This window comes from Blennius ocellaris (assembly GCF_963422515.1).
Source record: "Blennius ocellaris genome assembly, chromosome: 3".
NCBI classification, from domain to species: domain Eukaryota; kingdom Metazoa; phylum Chordata; class Actinopteri; order Blenniiformes; family Blenniidae; genus Blennius; species Blennius ocellaris.
Window position 1 is genome coordinate 29301201 of NC_137652.1, and position 17241 is coordinate 29318441.

General features: G+C 43.6%; 1 protein-coding gene across 1 annotated transcript; it reads left to right on the forward strand.

Annotated features, from left to right (window-relative positions):
• The first annotated feature begins 5713 nt into the window (after positions 1–5713).
• On the forward strand, positions 5714–9934 carry dnajb1b (DnaJ heat shock protein family (Hsp40) member B1b). The gene is made up of 3 exons (XM_080521058.1): positions 5714–6088; positions 8327–8946; positions 9049–9934. Exons 1-3 carry the CDS (start codon positions 5878–5880, stop codon positions 9280–9282), a joined length of 1065 nt encoding a protein of 354 aa, XP_080377184.1. The 5' UTR covers positions 5714–5877; the 3' UTR covers positions 9283–9934.
• The last annotated feature ends 7307 nt before the right edge of the window (positions 9935–17241 follow it).

Below are 17241 nucleotides of genomic sequence, written 5' to 3' on the forward strand. Positions count from 1 at the left end.
CACCTTTCATTAACTCCTTTAGGAAGTCTCCTAACACCTTTCCTTAACTCCTTTAGGAAGCCTCCTAACACCTTTCACTAACTCCTTTAGGAAGCCTCCTATCACCTTTCCTTAACTCCTTTAGGAAGCCTCCTAACACCTTTCCTTAACTACTTTAGGTAGTCTCCTAACACCTTTCACTAACTCCTTTAGGAAGCCTCCTAACACCTTTCACTAACTCCTTTAGGAAGCCTCCTAACACCTTTCACTAACTCCTTTAGGAAGCCTCCTAACACCTTTCCTTAACTCCTTTAGGAAGTCTCCTAACACCTTTCACTAACTCCTTTAGGAAGCCTCCTCACACCTTTCACTAACTCCTGTAGGAAGCCTCCTAACACCTTTCACTAACTCCTGTAGGAAGCCTCCTAACACCTTTCACTAACTCCTTTAGGAAGCCTCCTAACACCTTTCACTAACTCCTTTAGGAAGCCTCCTAACACCTTTCACTAACTCCTTTAGGAAGCCTCCTAACACATTTCCTTAACTCCTTTAGGAAGCCTCCTAGCACCTTTCCTTAACTGCTTTAGGAAGCCTCCTAACACCTTTCCTTAACTCCTTTAGGAAGTCTCCTAAAACCTTTCACGAACTCCTTTAGGAAGTCTCCTAACACCTTTCCTTAACTCCTTTAGGAAGTCTCCTAACACCTTTCCTTAACTCCTTTAGGAAGTCTCCTAACACATTTCCTTAACTCCTTTAGGAAGCCTCCTAACACCTTTCCTTAACTGCTTTAGGAAGCCTCCTAACACCTTTCACTAACTCCTTTAGGAAGCCCCCTAACACCTTTCACTAACTCCTTTAGGAAGCCTCCTAACACCTTTCATCAACTCCTTTAGGAAGCCTCCTAACACCTTTCACTAACTCCTTTAGGAAGCCTCCTATCACCTTTCCTTAACTCCTTTAGGAAGCTTCCTAACACCTTTTCTTAACTCCTTTAGGAAGCCTCCTAACACCTTTCCTTAACTGCTTTAGGAAGCCTCCTAACACCTTTCACTAACTCCTTTAGGAAGCCCCCTAACACCTTTCACTAACTCCTTTAGGAAGCCTCCTAACACCTTTCATCAACTCCTTTAGGAAGCCTCCTAACACCTTTCACTAACTCCTTTAGGAAGCCTCCTATCACCTTTCCTTAACTCCTTTAGGAAGCCTCCTATCACCTTTCCTTAACTCCTTTAGGAAGCCTCCTAACACCTTTCCTTAACTCCTTTAGGAAGTCTCCTAACACATTTCCTTAACTCCTTCAGGAAGTCTCCTAACACCTTTCACTAACTCCTTTAGGAAATCTCCTAACACATTTCCTTAACTCCTTTAGGAAGTCTCCTAACACATTTCCTTAACTCCTTTAGGAAGCCTCCTAACACCTTTCCATAACTCCTTTAGGAAGCCTCCTAACACCTTTCCTTAACTGCTTTAGGAAGCCTCCTAACACCTTTCCTTAACTCCTTTAGGAAGCCTCCTAACACCTTTCACTAACCCCTTTAGGAAGTCTCCTAACACCTTTCCTTAACCCCGTGACGTCATCCACGGGGTTAAGGAAAAGTGGATAGGAGGGACTATTCGGACGCACCCCTGGTCTACTGCGGCTTGTAAAACCTCCAGCAGGGTTCATTGAGAGGCTCCGGACTGTTCACCTGTCTTATCGGTGAGGAGATAAGAGGCGCCGTGTGTCCGTCCGGCCGCAGATGGCGACAACGCAGAGCTTTATTCAACCTCCCTTGCCCACTTAGCAGTGAACTTGATGTCAACAGGTGAGCGCCGCCAGGCAGGAGTGATAACGTGCAGTCTGTGCTCGTGGTTGTGTGTCTGCCAGTGAAACCGGCGGAGCTCCCAGGAACAGGCCCGGGCTCCTCGCTCTCACTCCGGACAGGCGGCGCTGCGGCAGCGTGCTGCTCCTGCCCTCACTCTTCACCTTTACACTGGAATTGTAACTCATTTCCTGGAGTTCACAATTTGACAAGTAACTGCGGGATATTGTACGTTCCTCATCAGCTCAATTATGTCTCGGACAAGCGCCTGAGAGTCAGAGTTTGATGAAGACTACTCACCTCGTAGTGCTTCATCTTGGCAGCTTGCGCCTCTTCCTAATAACCCGGATGAGTGAGGGACTGGCGACCAATCAGAGGACAGGAACGCAACTGTCGAGGACGCCGTCGGCGGGGCTTAAAGCGGACCTCCAGCCAATAGAAGGCAAGCATGATGGACGCGAACACGCCCACGCTGTCTGTGGTTGAACCAATGAGATGAGCGGAGAGGAGCACACTGACGTGATTTGATTTATTCTCGTCGCGTGAATGGAGGCTGTGTTTACTGAGCCGCCCCCCCCCCCCCCCCCCCCCCCCCCGCGTTAATGTTTTATTGTTGTTGTTGCTTTTTGGTACATTTTAATGTTCATTGACAACATAGAGACGCCATATGATCATTGCATAATGTACAGTGAAATTAGAAAAGTGCTCCTCTCACAGTGCAAAAATAATGCAATTTATCAAGGAATAGTACAATATGACAAAGAATAGTACAATATCACAGAGAATAGTGCAATATAACAAAGAATAGTGCAATAGAACCACAAATTGTACAATACAACAAAGAATATAATATATAACAAAAAGTCCATAGATCACAGTAGTCAGAGTTGTTTGTGATGTGCAGAATGTGTGTGAATCAATGAATGTGTGAATTTAGGACGGTTATGGTAAAGAAACAGTTTCTGAGGCCACGTAGCAGGATTTACCAACTGACACAACCCACATATACCACCTGGTTCAGAGCTGCCACACCTGCAGGGAGAAGAGGAAATACAAGCATGAAGCCATGGTAGTCAGAATCCTACTGTGGCCTGAGTTTACAAGAATCCTCCAGTGGAGACTGCGTTTATGTGTAAATGTAAGAAACACAGAGAAATATCACAGTCTTTTAAGTACCCGGGTACGTGGCCTGAGCCTCTTTGTCTTCGGGGCGGCGGTACACCTGCAGCAGCAGCCGGGGGGCAAAAGGTCAAACAGGTGGAAACCAAGACGTGAGCTGTGCTTGATAATGTTCTGTGCTCCGCTGAGGAACCAGGAGGTGTGAAAGTCCATCAGGGAGGGAAGAGACCAAGACAACAATCACCAGGCTGCCCTGGTGATTGCCCTGGAACCTCCTCAATCCTCTAGAAATGTTTACTTTTGCTTGTTCAAATGCACGTGTACATTTTTGTACAAATAAAGTTGACCTTTTCTAATTATAGCATTACATTACTGTTGCTACACAAATAAAATTGTATGGCAAAGGCACAATTGATGTTTCTTCTTATCCAATCCCATATACTCTGATCCCTTTCAATGTTTAATATTTGTAAGAGTGTAAAGTCTAATGTTTTTTGGTTTTCCTATTATATGGCGACAACTCGGTAAACATAAATGAAATGAAATGTTTTTGTTTTTCATTGCACTGTAAAGACAGAGAGCCATTTACCTCCTTTAACCTTATTTACCTCGTCATTATATTAATATGCATGTTTCTGTGTTGCGAGAGAAACGTGGAGGAAATCCACACAGGCACAGGGAGGACGTGAAAAACGCCAAACATAAAGACTCTATGACCTTTTACCCTAAACATATTATTGTGAGCCACTCTAGGTTTTTTTTAATAAAATATACCAACTTCACTCAGACAGGAGGGTCTGGTGAAACATTTTCACCCTTAACCTGGTGACACTCCCTGAAAAAACCGGTTTCTCTTCACTCCACAGAGACAGACACTCCCCAGTTACTTTCTTTGCAGGTTCACTTAAAAAAAAAATGAAAGAAAGAAGAGAGCCACACAAATACAAACTGGATAGACTTATCTCCCTCCAGAAAATTCTTTGACAAAACATATGTGCAGAAGTTTACATGTGAAACTTTTTTGTCGTGACAGATTCTTCCTGTGAGCACGAAGCAGGAGTCACACCCTACATGTTGATTCATCAATCAGTCAACCAGTAGGCTCACCTTGGACTTAGACCAAGCCCATGAAGAACTAAATACAATGCTCTTTTTTTCCCCCCCAATGCTTGACCTGACCTGTAATGTTAGGGTGGGGTTTGGCAAAATGAGTCTCTTAGTCAGTGAAGTGCTTGAAGTAGGTCAATTAGTTTTCAAACTCACACACATGAAATATCACAGACTTGACATTTGTCAGGAGAATGCAGTAGTTCATTTTCCATTATTGAATCAGACTATTAATTAGAGACAGAATCATCGTCTGCTATCTTGAAAGTGCGATACTTTTGACTCAACTTAAGATGTCAAACTTTCTTCAGGTTGTCAAGATATGTTAAATAATTTTTTTTCTTGAATACAAAAGTCTCCACTTCAGCAGCTTTCACACCAAACCACTCATTTCTCTTCATGTCTGCTGTAGAAAGGCTGACATAGAGCTGATTGCTATACTGGATGTCACCACAGGAACAAGTGTGTGACTGGAGACGCTCAAAATACCAATCTGATCGTTTAAAAGCTCTGCCAAGTTCTTCAACTGAATTTGAATGACAATGTTCAGCTGTGGTTTCAGTCAAGCCTTCATGGCCAGGGCGTACTCCAGCAGTCAGAGGACCATTATGGTTTTCTACGGGTTTCCCTTCAGTCACTACGCTCTCTGGACAGGTCTTTCATGTGATTCTAGACATTGCTGCTACTCAAACAGTGTCCATCCATCCATCCATCCATGGTTAGCTCCAGCGCCTGCAAACCCTGAACAAGAGGTGGAATAGAAGATAGACAGACGGATGTTTGTATACATATTTATTTCCTTCCAAGATCAAACATCGATAATAACTTTGCGTCTTCACATCAACTGCATGAATATTCATTATCATTGAAAGTAAACTAACAAGAACGTGACTCGGTAGAGTGCAGATCTTCCCCAATGCCACATTTGTTTATGGAACCGAGTTAGCGCCACTAGCATGATAGCCGTTAGCTCATATCGATGCTAACTAGGCAGGTCAGGTGGCAACATCACTGTGTGAAACTGACTAATCGCTATGGAAACGGCTCAGCTCCCAGGTTACAGAGAGGCTGCAGGGCTTTCTGGGAGATGTTGTACAGCTGTTATTACAAGAACATTTAATGGAAATAAAATGCAATTTAGTGTGATGGGATGGAAGGAGATGAACGGAATATTTATTCAGAAATGGTTAGCTGCTGATGTCCCAAAATTGAATGGTCCTTGGATGATGACAAATGATCCCTGAAAATTGAATGGAATGCGGGGGTGAGTTGTTTGTGTGAAAAGATGGTAAAATACATACATACATACACACATACATACATACAAACCAATAAATGAGTAAATAAATAAACACAGACACAATGTAACCTTCTCAAAACAACTTTACTCCATCACAGCTACAGCATTGATACATTCATTATCACTTATGTTATGTAATTATTGAGGAACGTTGTTACAAATAGCTTCATATTAGTCACATGAGGCACAGGTTGGTTTTTTGAAAGGTCAATATTAAAGCTTTGCTTTGTGTCGTTTATGCCTTTAAAGAGGAGGAAGAGTGAGCCTCCGGTCGTGCATACTTTAGTTGTGGCGTTTATTTCTATACTGGGTTCCTGCGTGTCTATGTTTCCGACAGCACTCGAAGGCAGCACTTCGTGACGTTTGGTGGGCGTGTCCCCGTGACGCCACAGCGCCGACGGTCGAGGGCTGTTTGTAGAAAACTCTGGAAGTTTCTAACGTTGTTTATAAAGAAAGCGATCGGGGAGAAGTTTGGCGATTGAGGACGGAGGACAACTCGGCGAGGCGCAGCTCAGACTTCACTAACGGCCGCTTCCCGGAGCCACACGGCCGCTTGTCGGTGGAGACGAGATGGGGAAAGATTACTACGACATTTTGGGAATTAAGAAAGGAGCGTCCGAGGACGAAATCAAGAAAGCTTATCGCAAACAGGCTCTGCGCTTCCATCCGGACAAAAACAAGTCCGCCGGAGCCGAGGATAAATTCAAGGAGATCGCAGAGGCTTACGATGTGTTGAGCGACCCCAAGAAAAAAGACATCTACGACCGGTTCGGGGAAGAAGGTGAGCTTTTCTCTACATTGTCCGGGACCGTGAACGCATCACAGCGGTTTGGGACGAAACGCTGTCCTGAGTGTCATGGCTTCCGGCGGGGGACTGTCCTCCATGGTGGTGGGGGGGGACTGTCCTCCATGGGGGGGGGGGGGGGGGGGGGTGTTCGAGCTCTGTGTGTGTGTGTGTGTGTGTGTGGTGGGGGGGGGGGGGGTCAGAGGCTCATGACAGGAACACTCCTCGCATCACAAGTTTCAACACGGCACAAAAATGTGTTGATCCGGATCCAACGCGCGCGCGCGCACTTTAGAAACCCCAGTTTAGGCACTAAACCTTTTGATTGCCATCATTTCGTATTTGAATATGATCTGATGCAATTTTACAACAATCCTGGTGAAGTTGTGCTGAAAATACAACAAACGGAATGCAACCTAATAAATAAGGGGAACTTTAGCACGTTTAGTAGTCGATGTGAAAGAAGCACAACTCCTGCTGGTGTTGGAATGAAAAGTACAGCTGTTATTGAGTACACTTAAAGTATAATGTACTTTTTAAAAACTGCCCAAATGTTTGTGAATCAACTGCGTTGCGATTCATATCAGCTGTAGAAAAATCTCCTTTGAGAGCGCATTTATCAAACAATGGCATTTATAACTGTTCCATTATGGCAGTTTGTTCTGTAAACCAATGTAGATAGAGAGCAGGAATTTACTTTGTTAGATAATAAATGCGTTGACTATTTAGGGACACCAACACTTCAACCACACTAATTTTGTTCATTTGTTTATCCTGTGAAAGCAGCAGCGGTATTTTCATTGTACACTTTGGAACAAAAACAAAGGCTTTCTAATTTCTTCTATTTGCTATGAATATTACTTCCTCAATAAAGTCTGATCTTTTTAACTGTATATCACGTGATATAAATTGCTCTCAAAATTAGACCATTTACATATGTAATGAAAAATACTCTGAGGAAGCAGCATTGCCATACTTTCTCCTTTATCACATACTCTGTGTCATGTGTTGTTGTTACAACAACTAAAATATCAGAAATATCTGTCCAGCTGATCAGAGGCTGGATTCTCTCATATCGAGGGAACTTCAGGGATTAACCCTGAGTTTTCTGTCCTACCATGCTGGTTCACTTCTTTCCAGGGTACATCACCATGGTAACTGACACCGATGATTCAACATAAAGAGTCTGCTCCTCCACCATGAACTTGAACTGCTCTGCAGAAGTTCCCCGTGTGTGATTGGTCAGATGCCGCAAGCTCCGCCTTTATTCTGTGAATGCGGACTGATCAAGTTTTGAAATTGTGTTGAATTGAGTTATTAAGCACCTTCGTTGTAGCGCTTATCAAGGATCAACAGTGTCAGTCGAGATAACCGAGCTATCCCGGGTTAGTTAATCCCGCTTCGTTAGTCCAGGTCTCAGGTCGATATCGACTCAGAATTTCCAGCAAAGTTACGATCGCCGTACGGTTCATTGCGTGTTCGAATGTAAATTTGTGTGAATTTCTCTTGGAGATCATTAAAGTATTTATCTATCTATCTATCTAAATGTGAACAAAAAGAAGTGATCAAGAAGTACAAGTTGACGGCAGCCGCTGTGAGAGTTGAAACCATTTTAAACCATTTTGCTTCTCAAACACAGAAAATATCCAGGTTTCCTTTGCACTCGTTCACGAGTACGGCTCCGTTTCTTCATGTTGAGGACTTTACACATCCTACGCCGACGGTTCAGCACTGTAACCTAACGTCTGATTTAATGTCCTTTCATCTTGAACACTCTCGAAAAATATAAACACACATTAATCCAACGTGTGGGACTTCACATAGAAATAACTCAATTAAATTGTTCAGAAGGGAGGTCAGTGGATGAGAGATATAGATCCATATTGTAAAAATAGGAGTATAATTGTAAAGTTAAGAATTTAGTTAGTCATTTCTTTACTCGGGAAACAAAAATGTTCTGACCATTTTGATAAAAATGGCTTCCTGATATAAAAATAAATACAGTTAAAACATTTTATGAAATACCTTTTAATCTAAAAAAACAAATAAAAATGAACTTTTCAATCTTGTTCATCTTTTTTTTAGGTGTTCTGAGTTCATAGATAAACTTTATGTGTATGGTTGTTTTCTAAATTACGTTAATGTGAAAAACAATAAGGTCTTTTATTTTGTCAACAAGTATATTTTCACAGAAATGTAACAAATGTCATTAATAACCTCCTCTTTCCCCTTCAGGTCTGAAAGGCGGTGGCGGCCCTCCGGGCAGCGGCGGCGGCGGCGGGCCCGGGAACTTCAGCTACAGCTTCCAGGGCGACCCCCACGTCATCTTTTCAGAGTTCTTCGGTGGACGGAACCCCTTCGAACAGTTCTTTGGCCACAATGGAGGCATGGACGACAACATGGACACGAGCGACCCGTTCGCCCGTTTTGGGATGGGGGCCGGGGGGATGGGAGGGTTCCCCCGCTCATTCAGCACGGGCATGGGGGGCATGGGCGACATGGGGGGCATGGGTGGTCACACCAGCGTTGTGAAGAAGCAGCAAGACCCCGCCGTGGTCCGGGATCTCCCGGTGACCCTGGAGGAAGTGTTGACGGGCTGCACGAAGAAAATGAAGATCTCTCGTAAGAGGCTGAACCCGGACCGACGCTCGGTCCGGACGGAGGACAAAATACTGGAGGTGCAGGTCAAGAAGGGCTGGAAAGAAGGCACCAAGATCACCTTTGCTCACGAGGGTGACGAGACCCCGACAAACATTCCGGCCGACGTGGTTTTTGTTCTGAAGGACAAGCCACACCCCACGTTCAAGCGCGACGGCTCGAATATCGTCTACACAGCCAGGATCTCGCTCCGAGACGTAAGTTTGGACCGGAGATGTTTGAAAACTGCAGAATTGTTGTTGTCTAAAAGCGAGGGAGTAAAAAAAAAAATCTCGTCCTTCTGTCATTCGTCCCCTCAGGCTTTGTGCGGCAGCAGCGTCGGCGTCCCCACGCTGGAGGGCCGATCGCTGACCATCTCGTCCACAGACGTGGTGCAGCCAGGCATGAAGCGGCGCGTCAGCGGGGAGGGGCTGCCCTACCCCAAACGGCCCGACCGCCGCGGCGACCTGATAGTGGAGTATGAGGTCAAGTTCCCAGAACGGCTCAGTCAGAGCGCCCGGGACGCCATCGCTCAGGCCCTGCCGCGCTCCTAAAGAGGCCAGAGGGACGGCCAGAGGGACGGACAGTGGGACGAGAGCTAAAGCTGCCAAGAGTCTGTGTGGTTCTGGTCCGTGGCCACACGGGCGGCGCCGTGGAGGTTAAAGTGTCCGCAGAGAATGAAGGACGACTCACCAGTCAGATGTGTACTTGGCGCTTTATGGGGCCAGTTTCCAAAGAGCAGGCGGCCGGTGCTTCAGGGGGGCTGCAGCAGGAAAGACCGAGGGATCAGGAGGGTAGCTTTCACAGCAATTCCCTCTTATTTCGAAAAGAAATCCAGATTAAATAAAAGCTTTAAATGAAATTACCTTTTAAAAACCTTTTTTTTTTTTTTTATTTTATTTTAGTTGGGATATTGACAAGTCAGGATGCAAGTTTAGTTTTTTATGTGCATATGGAGTGAGAACTGTCGGGATAATGTGGCTTGAGTTCAGACTTGAAAACCACTGATCAGTAAAGTTCACTCCAGGGTAAAGGCTCACTGTTCATGACTGCAGTATTTCATAGGAAAGAATGTAAATACTTGAACAGTTTTGTTTGGTGTAGGAACAAGATTCTATTTTGATTAAAAAGCTGTTGTATACGTTGTATAAAAATATGTGCACTATTTTATGGAAATGGTTCTGTTCATAATAAAAGCTGCCGGCACAAAATAAACTGTATTCTTTCTTTCATGAGACTCCGGTAGGACGTGTTGCTGAGAGAAGTTTCCCATTAGGATCGATGGAGTGTGTACTGACAACACTGTCATTTATGGAATATTGAACGCACCTGAATATAAGCAGCACCCATGAAAAATAATAAGAATGATCGAAGTTACCTGATGCACCTGAACGCATCACCCAGGTATCCGAACATGAATCTCTTCAACCGGTAAAAATCCACAAACGAGCTGCATCATTGTTTTAGCTGCAGGCTGTGGAGAAAGTATAGCGACTTCTAGTCCAGAAATGATGTTAAATGTTTTATTTGACCAAGGATCAGTTCTCCAGTCCAGTGAGGATCACAACACTGCAAGAACATGGACAGCTAGAGGAAACCCTAGTTGTTGAAACTTCACATTAAATCAGTGTGTCCCTCTCGCCCTTTAGCTTCACACAAGCTCCATTATGAGGCAGTTTGCCTCCAGAACAGTCAGGACGGCTTCAGGACGGATTTAAAAGGAGGATTATAAGACCACAGTCCTGACGGGTCAGAGATAGGAGTCGTGTTTCAGCTGTAACGGCAGATCCCAGTGTCTCATTCTGACACCGCCGATCGGAACAAGTGATTTGGATGAAGGGAATAATGTTGTATTTTAAAACAGATTACACTTTGTACACTTTGTATGGTGTTCTGCAGGGTGCTAAGTTGGGATTTCTATTTTTATCCATGTATATCGTCGTGTGTAGTATAGATGCACATTTTGTTTTTTTAAATTTGGTTGGATGATTAAATGAGTGTACAGAGTTCTCCACAACACAAAGAGCTTTCACACCATCTGAAGAGGCCAATTTCACACGGCCAGATGAGAAACCCAAGAGACAATTATGGGGTTGGAAAACAAACCGTGAGGCAACCTTCAAGCATGCCTGAAGGACACACACACACACACACACACACACACAAAACAGTATAGTTGAACTTATTGTATTTGCTCTTCAGCCCCAGAAACACACTGTTTGACCATCATTCATGCTTCGTGGCATCACTTTGGCCTCCAGTACATCCATGAGGAACATCTGATGTAAATGTATTTGTTTTTGCTTTAATCTGCACGAACACGGTTTTCTTCCTTACATAATACAATTTCTTCTTTCTTCGCTCACACAACCAGATGTTTGAAAGGAAAGAAAGACCAGGCACACACTGATATGTTCAACCTTCCTAATTTTTCATATGAGTGCACAAATGTCTATTTTGTTCCAGAAATATCTCAGGTGTTTTGTTGATTTAGTATTTTTGGAGAGATCCATTTGGTCCACTTCCTCTGAACATGCGGGTTGAGGTCCTCGCGGCAGGAAACCGTCCAGCATCACCACCAAGTCTCTAACCAAACAGACTGAAATCCACCATGACGTCGTGACAAACCGCTTTCTTCTTCTTGCGTCTCTCATAGTTTGCATTTTAACAATATTTTAAAGACTATCTGGATCCGTCGATGCCTCATGGAAACCTTGGAAACCTCATTTACTTCAAACCACGACCCGCAAACATTGATCCTGCCAGTGAGAATCCATCCATCCATCTTCGAAAGCTTCCTCCAGTTCATGGGACACAGGAGCCAACCAACATTGATTAACCTTGTGTGCATGTTGTTAAACTTTGGTAAGGAACCGGAGTCCCTGGATCAGACCCACACACAGGAAGAACATGCAAACACCCTTCTGGGATTCAAACCCTGTCGTTGGGAGCGCTGGAGACAAACACTGACAATTACTTGGAACTTGCCAAGATTTAAAATCTTATTTTTAGACTTTTAGAATTTGGCTTTTTAAAAGAAAGAAAAAAGTTACTTACCTGTAGTGCTTGATTTTACAGTTTAATCTTAAATAAAGATTTGAAAATCTTATTTCAAGATTACTTTACTAACTTTAGTTGCTGCATGAAGAGAGAACTTCATTAGTTTGAAGTAATTTTCTAGCGTTAATATCTAATATTTGGGGTGAACAGTGAAGACAATAATCCATTAACACACACACACACGCACACACACACACACACACACACACACACACACCTTTTACTAAGATTAAATGAACGAGTTATTACATTCAAAGTTGTGATCTTTGTTCCCCCGGATGCAAAAAAATAAAATAAAAATCCAGATTCACTGGACTACTTTTGGTCTGAGTGGCTATTGCTCTGCCTGACACTGGGTTTGCCCTCCGGGCCCCGTGACACAGTCAGCAGACAGAACGCCTGTTGCCTCCGAGGGCCTCCAGCTTCATGTTCTGACGAGGCGCCGAGGATCCCGGCGGACGGACAGGAAGCCTTGACGTAGACACCGGGGAGGTTGTAGTCCATCACAGTCATGAGCTTGACTCTTTGGCGAGGGAGTGAGGGAGAGCAGGATGATGGGAGGATTTCAGTGAGCAGTTATCAGAATAACCCAGTTAGAGAGACAATCGTGGCCGTTTAGGAATGACAGGAGCTGAGAACCAACAGGCCTCTGCAGTTGATTTATTGATTTGTTTATTTTTAACACAATCTCATTTCATGAGTCAGGTGACTAATTTGAAGCAGACTGTCGCATATTTCTGATACGACTGCACTGCTTTTCCTGCTTCCCCCTCGCTTTGAACGGATGAAAGAATGCAGCTTCTTCACTCGGCGGTGTTTTGCTGTGTCCTCGGTGAGTTCTGACTGGTTTTATTCTTCAGACTGCCTCCACATCAATGCCATTTAGGGTTAGAGTTGCACATTGTGAAAGTTAACTCAGGAAACACATCACAGTGCTACTGCGTTCTGATGTTTCACTGCTCGACTTTCAAACATGTTCTCCTCTATAAAATTGTCAAAAAAGGTGATTGAAGCTGTGTAAAGCGCTGCTGTTTCAAAATGCACTGCTGTGATGTAGAATGTAAACTATAATTAAATGATAGCAAGTTCATCAATACAAATAAAAAAGCAAGTATCTGATAAACTGTGTCTCATATATGATATCTAGAGTCTAGTATCGCCCCAACACTTTCCTCTGTGTCAAAAAGGCAACATTTAAAACAGAGATAGAGATATTAACACAATGAACCTCTTAGTGAATGGAAGGTGGATTTTTTTTTTTGTGGTATGAAGTAAATATACCAAATGTAAGTAAATAAAAGGCAGCAATTCAGTTGAATAAAGTCTATAAACTAGTTTTTTTAACCAACATCTGTTAGTTTAAAGACTAAATAATGTGTGACAATAAAATTGTCTTTGGTTGTTTTAATATTATTGTTCAGAGTTTTTCAGTTGAGGGTTAAAAACAAAAATCACGTGTTAACAGTTTGAGATTCAAAAGGTTTTTTGTTTGTGCGGTCTTAACCGATGATTGTGGTTTCAGCCATAAAGTCAAGTTTCTGTTTCTATAGATTCCTTTCAATATAATGACACGGTTTTAGTGTCTGTTTTTAGTGCGGCGTTCGCCACATCGCTGTGTAACTCATGAAGTCACTGGTTGGTTCACACCCATTTTGATGTTGTCCTGCAATGAATTTAATTACCAGTATTAATTACAGTATTCCTGACGCATTTCTAGAAACGAGGATCACATTAGACCTTGAATAAAGAAAGCTTCTGTTTGAACTTGACTGAGCTGGCGGAACACTCGGGGAGGTGTGACTATTGGTTCCATCCCGGTAGAGGATTCCCAGACAGATGACTTATTATAATAAGTCAATTATTTGTAATATTTCAGTGACTTAGGATTAATAGTTATGTATATTTACACAGTAAGACACATATTTTAAAATAGTGGCTAGGGAAAGAAAAATAAAGAGAATGTTGGACTAAAAACATTTAGACCACTTCTTATAATATTCAACAATAATACTTATAAACGTGAACTAACGTAGAGGAGCTTCATAGCGCAGCTGACGACAGTTCTCCCTGGATGAGCTGTCTGTTCACCGCTGTGGGCGGAGAGGCCCCCGCTGTTGAAGACACTTTATTTGTCTTTATAAAACATAAAATATGTCTTGATGTGTAAAAACATTTTACTATTCATCCTAGGTCACTGAAATGTAACAAATAATTCACTTATTATAAGAAGTAATGTAAATGTTTTTAGTCCGACATGCTTTTAAAAAGAAAAAAAATTATTTGCGTCCCCCGTCGCAAATTTTAAGCGAAGTCGTCTAAGTGGTAGTCGTCTATATGGGATGACAGCGTGAAGGTCTGCGTTGTGTCTCCCCGGCTGCAGCAGCAGTGTGTGCGGAGGCCGGGCCATGGCCGGAGGTGAGCGGTCACGTCGGAGGGGAAGTCTCCGTCCGCTGCTCCTGGAACTGGACGGCCAACAGCAGCTTGCAGCGCAGCAGGGTGTATTTCTGCAGAGGCCCGTGCTCCAGGGGGAACTTCCTCCTCCGGGGCGAGCGCCGGCCGTCGGCTCCGGCGCATCGGGGGAGATACAGCGCAGAGACGGACGGCAGAGACGGAGTCTTCAGAGTGACCATAAGGAGTCTGAGGCGTGCGGACGCCGGGCCGTACTACTGCGGCGTGGGAACCACTGCTGATGTGCTTCACCAGTATGAGATCAGCCTAACAGTGCTGGATGGTGAGTTTGATGAAGACCGACGAAGATCTGGACGACCTGAAGGTCCGTGTGGTCGACAGTCAATTTTATCTGCAGCCTCACAACAATGTTGGATGTGAAGAAAGAAAAGTTAAACTCCAGTGTGAAGCCACTGTTCACTGTTCACGTCATGCAACCTGTGTGTGGTCTTGTGACGCTCCCCCACTTTTCTTAAACACAGAGTCAGCATTATATGCTCACATACATGCGAGGCAAGACATTTCTCACCATTCGCCGCCTTGTCCCGCTCTCTCAAAGCTCCCACTGTTCCTCCCGGACCTCCGGCCTCGCTCAGCAACGCCACGCAGTACGGGATGGACTCTGGGCTCCGGGGCGGCTTCCCCTCCAGCTCGGCACCGTCAGCAGCGACGCCGGCCTCCTCCGAGGAGAAGGGGAAGCCGCGGGGAGCCAACAAACTCGCAGGTACTGCAACACTGCCGGGACGAACCAGGTCCTTTGACACCAGTACAGAGATATTATAGGGATTAACAGATTTACTTCTTTACTTACTAAAAGCAAGAAAGTACTTCTGTAATTTCACTTGATGTCAAAATAGTAAAGCCATCTTCACCTTTTTGAGCGACATTTCACAAATTCCTCTTCTTGTAGATTTTGAATAAAGACGTGCCTTATTGTTATTGTCCTATTCATTCAGATAAAGAGGGATAATACTCAATCAGACAATGCCACAACAACAACAACAACAGTAGAACTAGGATTGAAACACGAGGAACCGACAGTAAACATCTAGAGAATGAAATCTGGAAAGTTGCAGTGTGAAGGACCGAGTATAAAAACTACTCACATCTACAATTTAGATTGCAGTGACTCGCCGGTCGGGTTTAATCCACACTATTTCCTGTTTGATGATTGGTGTCAAACAGAAGGCTAGTGTTATGAATATTTCAGGGAAGACATAGGTTTTTTTTTAAAAAACACAATGTTGAGACCCAAGCAGATCAAAGCTCTCTCGTTGCAAAAATCCAAGCAGGTATTGTTCTGAAAGCTGTGCCATCATGGTGAGGTTGTAATGACATGCATCATAAAACAGAGGTTTATTTAGACATTTCACTGCATTTGGCACCAGGAGGTCTAATTAAATTGGCATTATGTTGAGATTGTACTAATTTCTGGTAGTAATTGTTTGATTTTGTGAAAATAATGACATTTTCATCACAGTCCATCACAGTGAAACATCGCCACAACAAAGGGAAAATGTTAAATGTAAAAGTTGTTATGGCATTTTTTCTGAGTTGATCATGAACGTCCTTCATCACAGGAGCTCCACGTTGCACAATTGGTTAAAGACAGTGAGGACAGTGACACACAAGAGAATAGACTGTTTATATAGCAGTAGATAATTAGATAAACACATATGTACATGGAAGTACAGAAGTACATTGTTCACGATGACTCTGAGCTTGTGATGTGACTGGATGTCAGACTGGAGCTTGAGGTTTTCTCTGCGGTTCTCAGGCACCACAGTGGTCATCATCGTGTCGGGGAGTTTGGCTTTTGTGGTTTGTGCCATAATCCCTCTGATCTTCTATGGACACTGGCGGAGGAGTGCAGGTGAGGAGGTTTACCTTCTTATACATACATACATACATACATACATACATACATACATACATACATACATACATACATACATACATACATACATACATACATACATACATACATACATACATACATACATACATACATACATACATACATACATACATACATTCATACATAGATACACACACACACACACACACACACACACACACACACACACACACACACACACACACACACACACACACACACATACACGCACGCACGCACGCACGCACACTCACCTACCTACCTACCTACCTACCTACCTACCTACACACACACACACACACACACACACACACACACACACACACACACACACACACACACACACACACACACACACACACACACACACACACACACACACACACACACACGCATACATACATACCTACCTACCTACATACATACATACATACATACATACATACATACATACATACATACATACATACATACATACATACATACATACATACATACATACATACATACATACATACATACATACATACATACATACATACAAACATGTGTAAGGAAACTGGAAGGGAGGAGCAGGTCTGGTTTATTAACATAATTTTACTCTCCTCCAGCCTTTTAAACACAGTAATACATTAAACACAGTAATACATTAAACACAGTAATACATTTAAATGCAATAATACATTACTTTAACTTGATTTTGATCTGAAGCAGAAACAGAGCTGAATTGAATTGTTGGAAATATGATTATATGTGAACACATCCTATTGCTTGCAGCAGAGGATCAGGGCAGACCTGGAAGCAAGGATGAGGTGAGCGACTCTGTTTTTTTACAAATGGACCATTTCAACTTCCATCACTGTTTTCAGCTCAAAAACAAAGTGCTGATTTCCCCCCAGGGCGACTACGGTGAGCAGCGTGCGGACGCTGCTCCAGCCCCGCTGGCGGTGGGACTGCAGTCAGTAGAACAGAAACTGGAGCCGGAGAGCGCTGCTCAGGACTCCTCACGGTACACCGCTGTCTACCAGGCGCTGGATCCCAAGGCCCTGGACTGACCAGGACTCAGGCTGCTTCGAGACTCGCCCTCCATCCTGGGTTGGAAGCCAAA